Genomic DNA, 21,577 nt, shown 5'->3' on the forward strand with positions numbered 1-21,577 from the left:
GTTTTCAATTCCTAACACCTCAACAGGTTTGATCAACTTGGTTATGTAAACAGTGATTAAACAACCACGCAAAATATAACTTGTAACACGGGGTCATACCTTGATTTCAATTTAAACTGTAAACTGTTCCATACACGATAGAGTAAAATGGTAGCAAGATCCTACTTATAAATGTTCAGAAACACTTTTTATTTAGGAAAACATTAAATAAATAAATAAAAATGAAACATACACAGTATTATTTATTGAAGATTTTTTACATTATAAAAACATAATAGAAAACGGCATTCTAAGATTATTGAATATTTCATTTTTCTCAGTTTGTAGAGTTTTTCATGTTTAAGATACCTGAGTAAAAACGCTTCTTATTATCACAATCTTATGATTGTTGGCTATTGTGTACCTTATGGATAATACTGTACTATTTTGGTCATCTGTTTTATAGATGGTAATTAATCTCGAGGAACATAAATGATCTAAATAAAGGTCTCATAAATGATCTAAATAAAGGTCTCATAATTAGTAGGTATAATACATATTATGGAAATATCTGCGATAAGGAAATAAACAATCTTGTGTATGAATTATTCGAATAATGTCAACATTACCTGTCTAAATTTTATGTTGTTCCTACTCTGTACTTCGCTATTCCATTATCGATATACTTCAGGGATTGTAATATCGCTGTCGTTATATCAACATCTCTTTGTGACAGTAAAATGAGAAAAAAACCCTGACCAAGGCTTACAGGGGCATTTTTGAAGATTACAGATGAGTGAAGCCCAACTTCAAAGTCAATGCACTACTGTTATTCGATCAACAAAGTTCATTAGATACACCAATGTTTGGGTACAGACCTTTCAGTTTTGCTATGATATAGCCCAGCTATAACGATAGTGAGAGTAACCATGCACTGGAGTATTGAAAAATTGCTCTTAAATTAAACATTAAGAAAATTAGAAGTGATGGTTCAAACGGTAGGAACCTGGCTGTTCATAGGACGTAAAATCTAAAAATTCAAACGGTATCAATATGATTGGTTTTCTATGTTTTCTAATCAACGAAAACATCTCTATAAGCTAGATCAAAATGTCAAGGTATATCAGCATTTGACACCGCATTAGGACTCATCGTCAACTGTCAAGAAGTTGTGACAAACACAACGTATTTTCGACGAATACTGTCAGTGAAAATCTTTTTGTATGATCTCATCGATGTGGATTACTTTAATTAACTGCGAGTTGATACTTATGTATAATAATCAATAACTAATCATTATCCTTTGGATGTAGGTCTATATTGATAACAATAATCGGAACAGGAAATCCAATGAGTTACTTGAACATCTTTATATGTAAAAATAAACATCGAAGTTGGAACTGATATCCTGGAACATAGACGAATTTAATTCGATTGTCATGGTAGTTATGCCTTTATAGTCCGATAATGTTATTTATTGGTTTTTCTTTTTCCGCCTTTGTCTGTATACATTGTATATGAGACTTCGGCTGCCTCCGTACCCGAACGAACCTCTTGGTGGGTCCGACCCGGAACCGACTGGCGGTGGCATTGGTTCAGATAAGTCATCTATTACCACGTCATCGTACCACAACAACTGCACGTGACTGGCTACCACGAAATCCTCTATACTGCACTCGTTCTCTCCGCGCAGGATTTTAAAGAAACCGTTTTCACCCCAGTTGTCTCCCCATGAATTGGCACATCTCTGAAAAGCCATAAAATTTTTCGAAATACGTGTTATTGTCGACAATTAGTGTAAGTAATGTTTTAAAGTGCCAATGTCTTTGGGGATACATGTATTGACACTTATTATAAATACATATACAAAGCAATTCTTTCATGTGAAATAATGAGATTGAAGCTATGTTTGATATTAGTAGACGATGAGAAAGTGTTTTCGGAATATTTTTATGCATTTATAGCGTGAAGTCATGAAACAAGAAGCAATGGCTTTTTATTCTTAGTATAACACAAATATTTTATTACATATTACCCAGTTATACAAATAATGTTGCACTAACATATCTTGGAGCATAAGCTGTGAACATATAGTTGATAAGTCGCAGGCATTGTTTTAACTTAATCAGTTGGTTTATAATATGCTGTTAGAAAAAAGCAACATACACCACCTATGGACAGTGTGTTTACAGGGTGTTTGTGCTCCATGGTACTTTATTTTGAAGAATGCTCCTTTAACCTTGAAAGGAGACTGCCGTGTTTAATGATAATCATTGTTTGCCTATGTTTTTTTAGTATACCTAATCGCCACAATGACACCAGAAGAAAACTAAGTACGTTCATTTTATTTATTTTCTCAGATATATTCAAGTAACACACAATCATGTGTTTCCTATTTTCTTAGCTATAGTATTCAGCTTGGTTTCAATATGCCGGATTTTACGGCCTTTATTCTTATGTTTCCGGGCAAGTTTGCGCAGGCGTTGTAACCGTAGTCTGTCCCTGATGGTTTTCTTGTTCTTTTCTCGGACATTTCTCCAGACCGACACCACAAATGATTCAATGGAACAATGGTCCGTTCCTCTGCTGATCCGGAAATATCCGGACTCGCCCCACTCGTCTCCCCACGAGTTAGCACACAGCTGAAATTTCAAAAGTCGCCATCGGTCAAAGTTTCCTCAATCGTTCTCTGTATTGAGGTCTCACCACACTTATGGTTCACATTCTTGATCTTATGGAATAAAACATATGGCCATCGTAACATATCAAAGGAGGGACACTCTGATCTACCAGAGTTACTTCCCCTCGTTTCGGTCCGTCAGTAATGACGGAGCGAACGACGAAAAGAAACACTGATAAATAAGAATGTATTCGACTGAATCCTCGAAGAAATGTCAAACTGACAAATCCCATACAATACTTAGAACTGTTGCCTTGCTTTGCTTCGTATCGGTATACAGTTATGGTTTTACTTTCATCTTATTCGTTATATTAGTATCTTTAAAAAATAGCCTCTATCTTTTCTATATAATGATTTTATTATACAAAGATGCAACATAATTGTATCCCTTACGACTTGTTTAACAAGTAGCACATGTTTTATTATTAAATGTTAATTGTTTCATCGGTCATTTGGACGCCACGAAACACCAAGAAAGAAACAAAGTAAAGAATTAATCATAGGATTATTTTACCTTCCATATATATTGAAGAAAGTAGGTGACATCATATTTTTTGTAGAGGACTGCACGAACCAGGTATGTCATAGAGTAGAGTGTTCATATTTATTTCATCCAGTTTAATTGTTCGGAGACACTTTTAAAATTAAACGTAATTCTTCACCATGAAAGATATATCACATCGTATACAAATAACACAAAACATCATTTCGAGGTTATTAATTACTTTATGGTTTTAGAATTTACAAGATTATTATTTCATATGTTGACCTTGCAAGTATTTGGATACCCAAGTATAGAAACAATGGTTGAGGTTAGTACCATATGATAATGATACTGTAACCTCAATGTCACCTGTTTAACTGATGCTAAATTAGGATAGAGGTCAATGTATTGTTTCTATAGAAAGATAACAAAATTTGGATTAAAAATAACTCAGATTGCGACGAGAATGAACTCTTACGTTGTGTCATAACTCCAGAGCACGTATCATTTATCTATTTCAGTTCTTTTGACCTACATTTTATTGGCATTCTTTTGAAATTCATTTTTATCAAGTCATCATTTTATCTCGAAATTCGTACGCTGCTTTAGCAGCCACAAAGAAGCGATTATCGAAATGATGACATCAAGTGAATCGGTATTTTATCATCGGTACAATTAAGCACTCTTCGTCAAAATTAGCATTACAGTCGTGTTTAATAACTTCAAAAATATCAGTTCTGCTTCGATTTAATTCGATTCTAACAATGGGAAAAAGAAATCCAATCTAATGTTTCCAGCATATCTGATGCCAAAAATAGACACGATAATTCAACCACCGTGGTTCTTTAGTATACCCTAGAATTATATGTGACGAATTTGATTCGATTGTCAATGTTAGGATACTATAATAGTTCGATATAATCAGACTATTGTCTAACTTTCTTTTTCCGCCTTTGTTTGTATACATTGTATATCAGACTTCTGCTGCCGCCGTACCCAAACGATCCTGGGTCATAGATTACATCCGTAGCGTTCCTGGACCGAGATGGTGGTAGATTAGGGTAAGGTAAGTCCTCTAATACCACGTCATCATACCACAGCAACTGCACGTGGCTAGCTACCACGAAATCCTCTATACTGCACTCGTTCTCTCCGCGCAGGATATTAAAGAAACCATTTTCACCCCAGTTGTCTCCCCATGAATTGGCGCACTTCTGAAAAGCCATATATACAATTCACTTCTTGACACATCTTAATGTTAATTTGTCGACATTGTGTTAGGGATATGCTAAATGCATATATTTTTGCAGACAAAACCATCCACGAAATTGATATATGGGTTTCTTATATAAATATTTCACCGATCATTCATCCGTTGTTACACCGTTGAGCTCGACGCATGCTGAACCTGATATCATTACTAGTAGACAGAAATAAGTACAATCAATGTCTGTCGTGTATTATAACCATCAATGCAATTATATTTTGTTAATTATTTAGCTCTTAGCACATCTACTGTACTACGTGTTATTTGTTATTATAAAGGCGTTTGCGGTTAGATATTGAGGCGCATATAAAGCTGTCATATTGCACGCAAACTTTTCTTAACTAAATGAGTTCATCTGTTAAATGCTGTTAGTAAATAGCAGTGACCACTTAATTCAAAACAATATTTATAAACCTGGTATGGTGTATTTAGGGTTTTTTCACACTATTTGTGATATTTCTATTTTCTCGAGAGAAAAAAAAACTATGATGTCGATATGAAATTATTATTTACAAAATGGTTATGGTATAGATGACAATCGATAATGACAACCAATCTTTGCTGTTTTGTAAAAGTTTACATAGTCGTCTTATAGACAAGTTAACTTGATATACTCATGAATCTTACCTTACTTGTGTCCATCAAAGCATCCTTATGCATAGGATTTACCTTCTCAATTATCTGAAGAGTTACGATCACACATGCTCTCTTTTCACAAACCAATTCAGCTGCATGTGCATGTACAAAGTGTTAGTTTCAGTACTTGAAATTTCAATTTCATGGACAGGAATCTCAATTTGCACTTCAGTTGCAATCTAGGATGTTTACCATTGCAGTTAATTGCATCTTCATTGAATGCAGTAACGACACAACGATACAATAAAGAGGTATACAAAACTCAGGACCACGGTGGAAACGAAACGTTTAAAAAACTTTTATTGCACCTTAGTTAAGAATATTGAACACTAATTTACATAAATGTCGTGGTTTATATAAATGATGAATCGACTGTTTAAAATTGAAACATATCTTTGAAAGACACGTTGTCTTACCTTGAATGTTCTCGGTGGTAATTGAAGATATATATATATATAGTGTTTAAAATCCGTCAAGATATATAAGTTGATACAGCATATTTTTTCGTTCGCCAGAGAATGGCAAAGAGATAATTTCTTATTTAAAGTTAAAAACATAATTTGGTATAGACTGCATTATTATAATGTGGCAAAAAAAGATATTTATGTGATTCGGGTATTTTAATCAATTTTATTATCTAATTGCCTGAAGAGCTTTTATAAACTGATATTTGATTGCATACGATATTTCATGAATGTTTTATTGGTGCGTGATACTATACAAAAATGTTGAAAATTTCACTGTATCAATTTATTTTCCTCAGACAGATTATAGAATACTACAATTACCCCTGTGATGATGGTATGGCGTGATACAATTAGAGGATTGTCTCGTTTTAATTGGATTTACGTAGGTTTTTTTAAGATAGATATCAAAATAATGACTTGACTAGTTGTAAGCTAACCTTATACTACGTGAGTAATATTTGTTTCCAAACTAGTGCTATGGAATGTCGAAAGGTTAAAAAATATTAAACTCAATCACTTCCTTTATCTGTACATTATATTGTCTATTAAACAAGCATATTAAGCACCTGGCTTTCCTATGCTAATATAGGCGAACGGCGTTCTTCTTTATTACTTATATGTTTATGTATTTCATAAAATGTACAATATATTTCTTATCAGTAGCATTAGAAGTTCAGTTTCCAATTTTTCAGCGTTGTAACAAAACAACTATGCAAAGTGTAAATTAGAATCGATGTGGAATATAATACTTGGTTAATTATATTGTTGGTTACCTTTATATCTATATGTAAGTTTTGTCTGGAACTTGACAAAATGACAGAAACTAACAATTCTAGATTTGGAACAATCCTATAATCCAAAATGTTCAGAATAAAGATTTGACCAATTTCCTTATAGTGTGTTTCTTTTGTATTGGTTTTTGTACCATGCATATTAAATAAGATGTTTGCTATGTATTACAAAATAATAAATACAGTAGTAACGGTTTTTGACGTTTAGTTAAAAATGTGCAATGAAGGGGTTAAGGAAAGGCGACGTTTTATCTCCATACCTCTAAGAAGGCAGATATATACTTTTATATTTTACACAACAAAATTCAACAGAATGCATTGTTAAAAGTATATAATCTAAGTATAGATTTAATCTAGAGTTAATCTATTGTCATCATAACACATTACCTATGTTAACATATAAGCTAAACACTACCTGATACAGTTGTAAATATGCATTATGAAAACATAGCAATAGTAGAATGGAAATGCTAGTTGATCTCATCTTTGCGTCTTAAAGAGCTATCTGTCTTTGTTGGTAAAAATATAGATTCCGACGTCACCTATTGAAAGCATAACGTAATATTCTTCAACTACGTGAGTTTTGCTCACATAATAATGGCGTTCAAATCGATACCTTCACGCAAGGGAGATAACTCTAAAATAAGCAAAGACGGAATATGAGGTAACAGTTTATATTCTTAACAATTTACATTGTAAACAGCTGAATCAATTGTCAATTTATTTTGTCAATGTTTTACATAATATATAAGTTTGTTAATATCATAATCAGAGAAAAAGCCAGGTACATATTCAAATATTAAACATCGGACTATATCGTGTTGCAAAAAAGACGCAGTACTCACTTATAAATAGCAATCAATACACACTATGCAGAATTTAACATAAGACTATATCTGTTTCGTAAAAGCACTACAAGAATAAAACAATAATTTAACACAATAATGAAAACTGAAATTCTAAAACAACGAAAATGGTAAAAACATACATGTCTAAAACTTTGGATAACTAAGTACCCTGACCATCATATGAGTGGGAAAATCATCCCTGCTGTGACGTGAAACCGGTATTTTATTCAAATTGTCACTTCGTCCCGAACGAAACTTGCAACTGTGATGAGAAAGAAGAAGTGAAGTGACCGGCTGACTTTTTACGGTGGTCTCTGAGTTACAGGGCGCCGACCTTTGATTCGGTAGTTAGTGTACACATTGTAAAGGCCATCATCACGTAAACCCCCAGGGGCCAGATTCACTCTTCGACGGCCCCAAACAGCCAGAACGAAAGTCTCAATTCTTCTCTCATTTGCTCCTCGTAAAATACGAAACGTGCCATTTTCTCCCCATTCAGTCCCCCATGAGTTTATACACAGCTGAAATTAGGGTCAAAGTAGCACATTCATATGTTAAACTGGTAGTGGGGTCATCATGCACATGCGTAGTTTCAATAAAGTAGAGAAAGAGTTGAAAAAGTGGTCATGTTGAATCTACATTCAAAGTGATCTAGACGTTTTATAGTAGGTATGAGCAAATAGGGATTTGAGTGATTTTCTACAGGCGTAGAAGTGACCAGGAAGTGGAGCAACGTGCATAGAACATACGAAACATAAACCTATTAGAATTTACAAATAAGGTAAACTATCTACACAAGGCATGGGAATATAACTAAACTAAAAGTTGATTTCTTTTACTAAAGTATATGATTCTATGTAGAAAATAAATAAATGAAAAACTACGAAAAACCTACAATACAATGTCTACTTCAGATCGGAGGATTCTAACGCGGTAAATCGGATAGGACTTTACACAGATATATAAGCAAAGGATTTTTTGGCATGCAGCTACGTAAACCAATTTGCAGTAACATACAATACGGAAAACCAATCAATTTATGCATAACCGACTGATACTACATTTGTTGTCATTTCTAATTGTGCACAATAAATGAGCATTTCATAGAGTGTCTCCGGTAGGCAAACCACATATATGTAGTAGAAATAGTATAAAGCTTACATTAAACGCACGGATTCATATAAGTGATTTTCAATACATTCTGTATGATAAATAGTGTCATTAAAACTACAACCACAAGTTTATTTGATATTTGCATGTTGTATATATAAAACGCACAATGCAAACATTGTATAACAAAAAAATTAGTTTTCATAGATTCATTTAACCGCACGTATCCTAGTTGACTAAGTTTCATATGCACTATAGACATGTTACACAAAACAAAATGTAGTTTTAAATGTAAAATGCAATTGACACAATATTTGTCTACAATATTTATTACCTTATTCATCGTTAGTCAAATCTGTGTGTGAAGACTGATCATGGGACATAGTTAATAGTCCAAAATGGTCGTTATAGCGAAGTGTTTCTTATGCACGGCTTAACTTGCGTTAAAGTTGATCATTTGGGACAAGCAAGTGGTGTTTATATGAGGTGGTCGCTAAGGCAGGTAATTGGAATAAACATAAACAAGTTCAGGCCATTTTAAGACGACAACACAGTTGACGATAGTTACAACCGGTGCGATTAGATTTGCTCGTTTTTTCCTTCTGAATTAGTTACCGCTTTAATTTATTCGTTTCCTTTTCACCTTGCTTTTCTGATTATCTCGTATCCATCTGATAGGTCCGAGGGTTCGAATATAAAGCGGGATATTACTGTCATCTTCTGTGGACGGCCGCTGTATAAAAGAACTGGGTTCCTGAGCTGTTTGACGGAAGTCAATGATGTGAGTGACGACTGTAGGACTACTCCACCATGATCCTATAACAAACTCTTCTATCTCACATTCGTTGGATCCCCGCTTGACCCGGAAATAACCCCTTTCACCCCAAAGAGGTCCCCACGAGTTGGCACATAGCTGAAATTGCCGGTAAACTAATTTGATTCAAAGTTTGGCAGCATTATTTCATTTGGTGAATGAACCAACACCGACGCTGATATGAATAATATAGAGTACATTTACATTTAAGAATGGTAACACGCATGTAATAGCGTAGCGTAACGAGTTAAGATATAGTCTTCCATTGATATTGGTGATGGTAGTTGTAGAAATTATTGTAATGTTATTTCCGAATAATTTGTCGACATAGGAAGCACAAAAACTAGCCTGCTTTAAGAACTACTATTGGACGAACGTTTATGCACTAAGCTTATTATGCGATTCAAATCACTTTAATATTATACATATAGTTTAATATTCTTCGTTTCTGTAACGTACACATGTAGTTTACGCTGAAATCACAACCCTTCAGTATCTCGTACATCAGACGTAGTGTTACCGATTCTAGAGGGAGCTATTCTATTATAACGACTTTAGCGGGAATTAGCATACTTTAACGATTTTAGAGGGGGTTATCCTACTTTAACGACTTTAGAAAGGGTTATCCAACTTTAACGATTTTTGAGGGGGTTATCCTACTTTAACGATTTTAGTGGAGTTAGCCTACTTTAACGACTTAAAAAAGGGTTATCCAACTTTAACGATTTTAGAGGGGGTTATCGTACTTTAACGATTTTAGTGGAGTTAGCCTACTTTAACGACTTTAGCGGGGGTTATCCTACTTAAACGACTTTAGCGGAAGTAACCCTACGTGTAAGTGACAGACAAGATCGTCTCCTCCCCAAGGATTCGTCAGTAGTGAAACGGCGAATAATACATATAATAATACTTGGATGAAATTGAAATACAAACTTCTAAATATTTTACATTTCGAAAGCTGAAAATGAAATGTGAAAAGAATGGACGATTAAAAGAAATCTAAAATACTCTTGATAATTTATATTAATTTTGAAAACGTATTTTATATATGTAAATTTTATCCATGTCACATTTTGAAGTGTCAAATGGTATCAAGATCCTGCTTTATTTATTTGTTATTGATATGTTTTAGTGTGGGTTAAGAAGTATTTTTATAATATGGATTTTCAGTGATATTGTGTAAATTTAAATCCATGCCATTATCCGAAAGAAATAAAGTATGACAAGACATTGACATTAGAGCTTATGACAACGACTTTACTATCTTTGTGAGTTTAGTTGGCCGTTTAGTTTGGTCGGATAATTTCAATAAGATTATTATGTAGTGCAATTGGACTTTACATACCACACAGTATTTTCATTTTTCCCTCTTTCGCATTTGCCATTCAGCTCGGGTCAAGCGTCCAGGAGTACGCATGGATTGATAAAATACCGGTATATTGAATGGTAAAAAATATCGATATACTGGAATCGGCATACAGTACAATATATGGAGGAACCGCTGGCATTCCACTTGGGTTATATTGCAGTGGATGTAATCCTTGTAGATTTTTTCAGGCCGTGATGAGCTATACAGACAGCCATTTAAACACATATGGTATGTCTATATGTACCGCACACTAAAGCTAAACATTGAAACACGTGCACCGGTGTCTAAAAATACTTCAAGATCAAATAGAATAATGTACGTGCAATTGATGTGCATTTTGCTGTGTAAAGGTCCATTGTATATAACCATTGTGAAGAACAATGCATCAGCTTCACAACTGACTAAGTGTTTATCGAATGCACCGAAGTCTGCGCATGTCTTCCTTTGAAAACTACATGTTTCTGGTAAAACTAAGTATTTAGCAAAACATCTAACAAAGCATTAAGCAAAGCATTTAGCGAATCATTGAGCAAAACATGGAGCAAAGCATGGAACAAAGCGAAGCAAGGCAACAATCCAGTAGAATTGACATACACGTTCATTATTTAAATAGCCAGTACAAATATATTTACTAATGCATTGATCAGGGTAAAGTTCACAATGCAGGGATCAGTGGTTGAAAACTTTATTTACAGTAAAATGTTTATATGTATTCATGCAAACTACTGTCATAGTTCGGGATAATAAAGGCAAAACGATCGACAAGAGTTCAACAGCTTTTTTTTCGTAAAGCATACTCTTCATAGAAAACTTTTTTGTAGGAAAATACCTTTTCAAATATCAAATAATGAGTGTCAGTAAACAAGCGTCACCTTACCCAAGCGGTGATATTTTTCACCACATGGGAATTGTTTATTGTCAAATGTCTCAGCATTCTGTGTGGATCGTTATGCCTTTCTGTATATAACATACAACTAGTACATCTAAACTCGTTATCTCAAAATCGCTTGAGTCGAAATTCCGGTTGAGTCGAATTAATTTTCAAGTCCCGTTTTTTGTCCTTCTTTGTGTATGTATTTTAAGATCGGATGACTCGAATTTCGATGACTCGAAACTCCGGTTGTGTCAAAGTCAATTCCTGGTCCCTAGAACGGATATTCAGAGAAAAAAATAGTCGCTATCTCGAATTTAATTTTAGTCAAAATTTTAAATAAAAAAACCCAACAATTACGTAAATATAACATGGATACAAACAATTGAAATTCACCTGTGGTTTGTCGTAACACGTGATTGGTTTACATGCACATATCGCGATCGGTATATGCAGATTCAGGCCTATGGGAACATACTACAACAATGACTGCTAATAAATAATTGTTTAATAATCCTCTCAAGGCTGGCTTCCTAATTAGTGTCACTTTAAAATTGTGACTTACCTGTACATAAACACGCGTGTTTGCAAAATCACACTCGGCATGGCTCGATCATGACCGGAAGCGTGTTTGTTTAGGAATCATTAGAAACGAAAGTGTTTTCTAAGATTTGTATGGAATGTTGATAGTGTAAAATAATTTAAGAAACCCACAATGCTAAATGTTTAACTAGTCGTTGCAGATGTACTAGTATCTTAGTCATACAATGTATTTCTTCGTTGGAAAAATAGAAATCTACTTTCGTTTCATTTACCGTAAATTATATTAACCAATAGAAACGGAGAGTGTAGTCTGCTCACGGTAGGTGAAAACTATTGTTTATTTTACTATTTTGAAATACCATTAAATTCTGAAATAAGAATGATGCTTTTTTATTTGTTCAGGTACTATATTCCGTATATGCTTGATGTATGAACCATTGAAGTCAGTATACGTATACCACCGGGCAATCAGGGTGCATGCCTATTATCGTGACGATCATATTATCGTAATTCAATTTTTTTATTTACAAATGTATTTAAAAAAAATCCGAAAACATCTGAAAACATATAACTAAAAACATTTAATACAAACCTTATGAGTTGGAAAATCACGATAATATGCTGAACACGGTAATAGGCCATGTACCCGACTGTCGTAACATGTAAGATATAAGGACCGTTGAAAACCACGTTCTGCCCAAACCTAATGGCATTACGTTTGAGTCGAATTCCGGATGAGTCGAATTATTTTCGTTGGTCCGTTGAATTTCGAGATAACGAGTTTCGACTGTAGTACATCTAAACATTCATGCAAATTACAGTATAAGCATAATTTGCGTAAGGAAAACTTGAAGCATCAGTGATATCATAATAACATTATTATATAACTAAAAATCAATTAGTCAAAATTAATAATCATGTAACTGATGAATGACATGAAATAACCATAAATACATTTGTTTGTTTGTTTATGTTTTTGATATCTCAATTATTTTTACAATCGAATTTCATTAATGATAATTGCCGATGTCAAAGTAACATTCAAATGTCACAAATAATATGTTATTGGAATCCAAATGACGAATCTTATCATTAACAGATGTTCATAACTTTTAGAAATGTGTTGTTGGTTTAGAAAGGAAATAACACTTACCCAATACTTGACGGGGACATCATCGGTAGTGTTCGACTCCACACCCCATCTGTAGGTTTGTGAACGAAGAGAATATCAACACTTTAAACTACAAAGGATGGGCTCGATAATACCTAATATATAAACGAACTTATTAGCCTTAATATGATTCAGGGTATCTCGAATACAGTCAAATAGGAGGTATTTACACTGACTTTAAAAGATTCAGGAAATTACACGCTACAGCAATTTTATAACACTACATTTTCATAAATAAATGCGCATTTGTTTCCGTCCGAGAAAAATGGCACTTATTGGTCCACTAACACTTTATTATAACTGTCAAAATGAGGGCGATGCGACAAGTACAAAAAGGACGTAAATTCTTAAAATGAGGTGTATAATACATTGTATATTAAGTACAATTAAAAATTTGACTTTTTATTTTCCGATCCCTGAACAGCATCACTGAATCGATTTGACATATCGACAGAATAGTTTTCATCCTATTATTCAGAGTGGGATAAAATATTCACCCTAGTACCCGGAGTAGGATAAAAGCACAATACACATCCTATTATCATCTTTGAAATAAAAGCAGAATACACATTCTATTATCATGAGTAGGCTATTCACTATTATCCGGGTATAATCAAAATATTTATACTATTATCCGGAGCGGGGTATAAGCAAAATCTTCATAGTATTATCCGGAGCGGGGTATAATCAAAATCTCACTTCATTATCCGGAGTGGGTATAAGCAGAATGTTCACCCTATTAACAGGAATGGGATACAAGCAGAATACTCAACTTATTATCCAGAGTAGGGAATAAGCAGAATACTCACCCTATTATCCGGAATGAAATATGAACAGAATACTTACTCTATTATCCGGAATGGGATATAAACAGAATACTTACCCTATTATCCGGAATGGGATATGAACAGAATACTTACTCTATTATCCGGAATGGGATATAAACAGAATACTTACTCTATTATCCGGAATGGGATATAAACAGAATACTTACCCTATTATCCGGAATGGGATATAAATAGAATACTTACCCTATTATCCGAACTGAGTGATAACCCTTATCGTCGTCGTCCGGAAGTAGATCCGGAGTCGTATTTGTATATTGGTATACACCAGATTTATACATAAAGAAATCTTCTTTTACTTTCATTATAGCTGGAGAAGACAAGATACATTTTGTTTAATAAGGTGACAGACAAATTGTACAATGACACAAACATAGATAAGGAAGAAAACATGAAGAGAGTGACTCTTTAATCTTAGCAATGCTTTTAAAAATATCTTTGACACGACATTCTTCATTAAGTTTCATTGGTACCTTTGGCAAACAAATGATAAAAAGAATATTTTCAATTAAAATAATTTTTTTTTTGTTCTAGGTACCATAGGAACTATAATTTTTGAGAATTTTTATGAAAGACAAATGTTGATACTGTACTGAAATTTCTATAAAACTTCAGAGAGATTCGTTCAAACCTGTCAACCAAATGATATTGCCCATATTGCAGAAAAACAAGTAATTGATACAAAATCATGTAACCAAACACTGCGATGAGATAAACGTCAATGCTGTATAGGACCTCTTACCTTGTACAGGACCGTTCTTGTATATCTCGCTCATGATATCGTTCTCCTGAAAACACCAATATCTTTTGAATAAGTAATTCTGATCTCAAAATGTATTGCTTAAAACCATAATGGCCATTTAACTATGGCATAATAGTCATGATGTATCACAAAACTCATATAAAGATATTTGTTATTTCTGTGGAAGTTTTCAAGGTGAATCCAAAACAACTTTTTTCAAATCATTTCCAGTAACAAGAGCTTACTTTTTGATAAATCTCACAGAAGCAAAATACTAATCAAAACCCCAGGATTCGTCTAGCCGAATCCAAAAAGCAAGACACTTGCACTATAAATGTAATTATTTTTGCGTGGGCATATTTTCGCTATGTTAGTTTTCAAACTAAGTTTTTTTATGTCAAAATTTGAACTCGAGATGGTCGCGACGTGAAGCAGTGAAATGAGCGAAAATTTCCAAGCCACGAATAATTCCGATTTTTCAGGATTCAACCAGACACTATGTAACTTACGTCGTTAGATATGCGGTAGGGTGGGGTAGAGTAGAGAATCCGGCCAGTACTGTTCACCCGTCCATTTGGACAGGGGGCAGTGTTAGCGTCCGTTTTGGCCCTCAGGTTACACATCCCAGCCTCGTTATCGCCACCACTAACGTACGGGTAACAGTCCTCAGATACTATCCTGTTCGAAAGATGATATTGAAAATTGAATTTTATATGAAAATTGATTTTTAAAGAGTAAGAAAACAATTTTACAACGAAAAACGACAGCTTCAAATAATGCTTAATATATTGATTTTACAAGAATGTTCCATTTTCTACATCACATAATTATAAAATTTATCGTACTAATAGCACGTGTATCAAAATATACCCTCTCTTCCGAAGAAACCACCAGGCTTTATCGAGATATCCGCCTTCACAGCCAAGCTGCCCTCTGGCGGTGTTACAAGATAGAAGATGCTGAGGAGATAACTCATCCTGAAGAATACCTTCCGATTCTATTGCAAGTCGGTCAGACGCAGTAGCTAAACCAAACATAATACACATAAGTCATAATATTAGAGTAAAAGTGCGTGTTAATTCATTCCATTTGTATCCATGACAACTGTAGATAAATACGTGCATACAGTCAATATTTTGAACGCGTCGGAATATCAATGTAAATTCAAATTAACAACATCTACATAAAAAAAACATAGGAAAATGCATATAGCGTGAATCAGGCAACAAGGAAACATAATCACAGCTTCCAGAAGAGTGCGCGTTTTCTACTTAATTTTGTATAAAACGAGAAACTTCAGTCAATACATAAATTGCTTAATTATACTTATTTTGCGATTCTCAACGATCTCTTACCTACTGTAGAAAATGCCCAGGACGCCCCACAGTTGCCTTGATCACGAATGGGATGGATACGACCTGGCCATTGGTCTCTGGAGTCAAATTCCTCTGGAAGGTCAGGTATTGTGGGGCCCCTGACAGGCTTCATTTTCCGTACGGCCTCATCAGGTGGGATAGTTCCAAGTCTATACCGCACACCCTCGTCCAGGGTTAGACCCCAAAAGGCGGAGTAGTTACCAGCACGCCATCTATAGTTACAGATCAGAGCAATTAAGAAAACAACAACAAATCAAAGTACTCAAAGTACTGCAAACACAACGCAGCAGAAACAGAAAAAAAAAGAAAAATGAATTTCCAAAATCAAAATATATAAACCATATTATAAAGACTTTAATATCAATTATTTCAAGAACATTCAACTGATCACAGAAAAGACATGTTTTGTTTGACATTTTTCTTAATTAAAGTTCCTACATGAAAATTACAAAGAAAACAAAATTCTTCATTTAAATGAGTTTTTATCCTTAATATACTATTGTTTCTTACGTTGCACATACATTTATTTTGGTAAAACCATGCATATGAGGGAAGCCTTATAAGTTATTTTGCCTTTACCTCAGATCTGTGTTAAAACTCTTTTGTCCATAAGCCTTAGATAGTAAGTCCAATTTGAATGATCATTAACAGAGATGATGTAAGTTGGACAAAGGAGTCACCAGCAGGCAACAGTTGACCTAGATGGGCTGTGTATTATATAACACTCTGTGTATTCTATAAACACTCTATGTGTTCTACCAATCAGAAGGCAGTCTTCCCATGACTACTGATTGGTCCAAAGGAATATTATTCAATGAATAGGGAATTTATGCATGGAAGTTTATGAATGAAATAGTTCAACAGGTTACCACTAGATGTTATTGTAGGGCAAGTCCTACTCAGTCCTACTCATCAATAGTAAACCGGATAGCATTAAAGTGAACAGTCGGGCGAGGATGGCTAAAGTCGGTAAAAATGGTGTGAATGTACCCAGTATAATTTCTTATGAAATGGCAAAATAAAATCTCTCGTCAAAATCTGTCTGTGTACGAAGAAATCAATTTAAAGTATGGAAATTCTAAAACGTCCTCCCGGCTCACTATGTCCGTGGTTACATTTCCACGCAGCCTCGCTTTCAATGCTTTCAACTTTTCTTTACTTAATTGGTCAGAACTGGGAAACTAAGCAGAACTTGACCGTCGTATTAATATGTGAGAACTTTTGGAAGGCCAATGAACGCAATTAGACTGGTTTTCTTTGCCCGACTATTCACTTTAATACAAACGCTAGTCGCGTTGTATTAAAAATGAATAAGAATGCGTATGGGAAAGCGATACAAAAGGGACATTTTTCATGCATGCCTATAGCTTGTCTTTCGTACACTTCCTGAAAATAGATTTATATGTCGTAATCGTCCTTAGAATTTTTCAATTGTTGGAATAATAACAGCACCACAGTTCGCGGTGTTGTTATTTTCACGATAAATATTATCTTGCAACACAGTTTAAACTCAAAATATTACGAGAGTAAATATATGTCAAGAAGACTTAGATACAACATGGATTTCCAATTACATTAGAACCCCATTTGCTTGTAAATTGTTCTTAAAATTATTCACATTATTTGAGCCACAACGACATTTGACTAGATCTAATGAATGCCTTGATATATATTTTATGGTGTGTCATTACGCCAGTCTATATTGAATATTGATGGGTTTTTTTAAATACGTTCTTAAGAAGAGGTAGTGATAATTTGATCGCAAATATGTGGCTGATTAACTAGGGATAGTGATATCATTACTTTTAATGCCTCAAGCCACAGAAATAGGCATAGAATTAGGGTATATAAAGGCATAGAAATATTCACTGTCCGAGTAAGATACCTAATTTTGGGAGAAAATGCATGCTGGTATATAACGTTAGTAGATAAAGACAATTTCAGTGACAACTGTCAAGCACATGATTTAATCAACAAATTTTGTTCTTTCATTTGTTTGTTCACACCATGATGTTATCAAGGACATATAGGATAAGGACGAACTGTTACCCTGACTACACTATTCTAACTTTGTCAAGGGAGAAAGCGACATGTGACATGTTTCCCTGTCCACCACCAGCCTGTGATACGGTCAAGGAAGGACGAGTGACGTTTATGTCTCAAACTACCGCAGTATCTTACCCACTATAATGGCTGTTGACTTCTCCTATCATCTTGGTCTGAATGAGACACACGTGTTTGGTACAGTTCCATCTTTGCTGGTTCTGGAATGCTGGATCAATGATACACGTGCTGTAGAAAAAAGGGCATTATTCTATTCTGTTGTTTCTTGGATACTGTAATCGTACATATTTTAGCAGTCGCCTTATTTTAGCGCTTTCGTGACACTACATTTGTGTAAATGGATTAAATATTGGTATTACGCAAATTTGCCATTGCACAACTTTGCACTGTTCTTTTGGACTCTAGACATGATTGAAACCTTTCAGGAAATTATAAAACAAATAATGTGTAGCTCTAAGCATGATGTATATGCATTTCTATCAATTAGTATTCCTACATATAAATGGTTCGTAACTGGAACATCTGATGTTAATGGGCGTTTACACAACATTCGCAAAAGTATTTCGTCTATCCTCGTTTACAAATTAATTGACCGATCAAATCAAAAAAATATTACGAGAAGTTTACAAATGAAATAAATAATTAAATAGAGAATAGCTAAATAAACATTTGGTAGATAACTCAAAAATAAATCAACGCATTTAGAAGGAATAAATCAAAACATCAATACTACTACACTTTGTTTTTTAGTTTTCATACTTTTAGAAAACATATAAAAATACATCTTGAAGACACTGTAAGAGACAAAGACTTACCATGAGTTACAGTTGTCTGTAAAGACGAAGTTGATAGGAAACTCCTGGCCACCTCGCTGACACCCACCTATGTCATAAGGAATGTTAGACATCAAAAAGGCAACATTTCATAACGGACTTATCATACTAAATGAGGAAATCATTAGTAATATTATAATCATTTTTTATTTCTTTTGATACTTTTATTGGCTTAAATACTTACTTGATGACCATAAAATGTGAATTAAAATATTGTTGGATTTCATTCACTTCTAGAGTTGAATATATGTAGTTATTTCTCAAAATACATTTTTAACCGTCCATCAATATAATATACATTGTATAGGGTATGTTTCAATCTCAAATCTTATTTTGCACACTTTTCAATACACCTTGTGAGTTGACTAAAGTTATTTCAATGTATTCAAAAGATAATGAACGATATCTATAACGGTCCAGGGAGTTAATTTGTACGAAAGCCGATTGGGCTCATTTTGGTAAAAGAAAAAAAAACTATATATATTTACATTGTTTGAGCCACCGGAAGCCACATTTTGATTCCGGAAGCCACATTTAATATGAACGAGCAAGAACTTTGTCATCTAAACACATGATGAAGTTGTGCGGAATGCTGAAGTTCACTCAAAATAAATGTTGAAACATCGCTTAAATCTGAAAACTGTTTCCATCTTGTTTTAAATTCCAATTGATTTAGATACCGCTTTACAGCTGATTTGCTTTTATTAACTTTCAGGCGTTAAGCTACAATATACTCCCGTACTCACGTGCATCCACACACTTCTCATGTTCATTTTAGAATAGGTTCTGATTATCATTTTACACACAATTTATAAGAAGCAAATTTTCTCTTTGCTTGTATCTATACTGTTGATAAAATAACTCCCATGAGTATCTATACTTCCTAACAAATCCAATGATGTACAGTGAATTGTATTTAAGCGTTCGCATTACGGCTTATCACATTTTATTGTCGGAAATCCAAATGTATAAGACAAAAATTTCCACTAATACCATGGTCACGCGGAGGTCGATGCATAGCATATGGACTCGGATCATTTTTAGAAACATCAGTTTAATATTAGTGTTGTGACGTCATAATCGCATCAATATTTAACCTTTAAATTCCACCATCCAAAACATTGAGTTCATCAGGGTAGTGTCTTATGGCCATCCTTTTTCTTACTAACAAGCTCCTCAAATAATCTTATTGACATTTTTCAGAAAAAAAATCTTATCAAATAAGAGGCCTTTGATTCGCTTAATGTGCATATAGGTGTTATACTGCCCCGGTAAAATATAAAAAAAGACTTCCGATTATGTAAATTGGGGTTGTACAACATGATAAAACAAAATTAATTGCGATAATAGCGCGATAGTCTCGCGTAATAACGCAAAAGTTTCGCGTAATAACGCAAACGTTTTGCGTAATAACGCCAAAAGTTTCGCTTAATAACGCGATAGTTTCGCGTAATTACGCGAATTTGTTTTCTTCTACCAAAATGAGCCCAATCGGCTTTCGTGAATTTGTCATCTAGCAATAAATACCGGGCTCAGTTTAACTAGCATTTCCCAGCTTAAGGATGTTTCTGAACTTCTCCATAGTTAAGGAACTCTTCTTGACTTTTGTAATGCTTTTCTATAGAAAATTAAAGTTATGGAATGTTTGTGAGTTTGTCCCTATTAGAATGTAAGTGCGCCCTTCAGTGTGAGGCTATGCGCTTCAGTAAAGCAGAGGACTTCGGTTATTATGTCAATATTGTCTTGAAGTTCTTAAAATAGTAACTGCTATCTAATCGAAAGTTAAATCTACAAGTAGGTCCGCTAAATTTACATAATAATAATAGCGACATTATCAAGTAGTTCTTTAAAAAGCTACTGGTGAAATAAAAAGTGACATCTACAAGCATATAGTTTACATTTACATACTAACAATGGCTATATTACCAAGCAGTTATTAAAACAGGGACTGATAAGATAAAAAAAGTGAAATCTACAAGTATGTCTGCTATATTTACACAATAACAAGATAAATTACCTAGTAGTGCTTTAAATACCAACTTATAAAATAACCCCAAAAAGAAATCTACAAGAGAGTCTTGTTTCATTTACATAATTAATAAAAAATGAGATGAGAACAAAGGTTATTTGGGGTGGGAGGAAACCTGTCATCTTTTCCTAACATCTACTTTATCATCGTGACGACGACATAGTAGACGACATTCCAAAGGGACGCGCGCTAGACAATATTTTGTATAAAAAGATATTTAGTGTGTATACTTGATGGTTTATATCTCGAGGATAAAAACTTTTCTGTCCAGATTTATGATAATCACAATTCACATGAAATATGAGAGTTTGGTGAAGTCTGTGTATGATGTAGCGTAAATTGTAACAGTACTGTTGACTACCTAGTCGGTATGTAGGTTAGATAAATGTCATCTTACAAAAACCAACATAGAGTCTAGTCGGCAGAAAATGTGTTGACAAAAGTACCAATTATTTATGTCATTTTTTATTCTGTTCTGTTCTCGAACATTGTTGAAAACGAGACGGTAAAATTATTAATCAATCATTCCAACCTCATTCTATGATTTCCATTTCGTGTGATTTATCCTGTTGATCATAATCTTTATAGATGTTACCATAATATGTGATAATTTGGAGACAATATTGAATTAGGCTTACGTCGCCGATTCGTTGTTTTA

At 34.0% G+C, this 21,577-nt stretch overlaps 1 protein-coding gene across 5 annotated transcripts in view; it reads right to left on the bottom strand.

Annotated features, from left to right (window-relative positions):
* Positions 1–508: 508 nt before the first annotated feature.
* The window catches only part of LOC138325644 (tubulointerstitial nephritis antigen-like), a 40,454-nt gene continuing 19,385 nt past the window's right edge, over positions 509–21,577 (bottom strand). The window contains exons 2-10 of one of the 5 annotated variants that reach the window (XM_069271443.1): positions 18,873–18,939; positions 18,175–18,285; positions 15,973–16,205; positions 15,488–15,641; positions 15,127–15,295; positions 14,618–14,663; positions 14,062–14,185; positions 13,013–13,061; positions 509–1,726 (exon numbers count right to left, since the gene is read on the bottom strand). In XM_069271443.1, coding sequence (XP_069127544.1) covers positions 1,454–1,726; positions 13,013–13,061; positions 14,062–14,185; positions 14,618–14,663; positions 15,127–15,295; positions 15,488–15,641; positions 15,973–16,205; positions 18,175–18,285; positions 18,873–18,939 — 1,226 coding nt within the window. In that variant the 3' untranslated portion in view covers positions 509–1,453. Of the gene's footprint in view, positions 1,727–2,308; positions 2,622–3,365; positions 4,358–5,322; positions 7,674–8,373; positions 9,176–13,012; positions 13,062–14,061; positions 14,186–14,617; positions 14,664–15,126; positions 15,296–15,487; positions 15,642–15,972; positions 16,206–18,174; positions 18,286–18,872; positions 18,940–21,577 lie in introns of those variants that run through there. The other 4 variants (XM_069271444.1, XM_069271442.1, XM_069271445.1 and 1 more) reach the window with 4 other exon arrangements.

Source organism: Argopecten irradians, chromosome 6, assembly GCF_041381155.1.
Source record: "Argopecten irradians isolate NY chromosome 6, Ai_NY, whole genome shotgun sequence".
Lineage (NCBI taxonomy): Eukaryota > Metazoa > Mollusca > Bivalvia > Pectinida > Pectinidae > Argopecten > Argopecten irradians.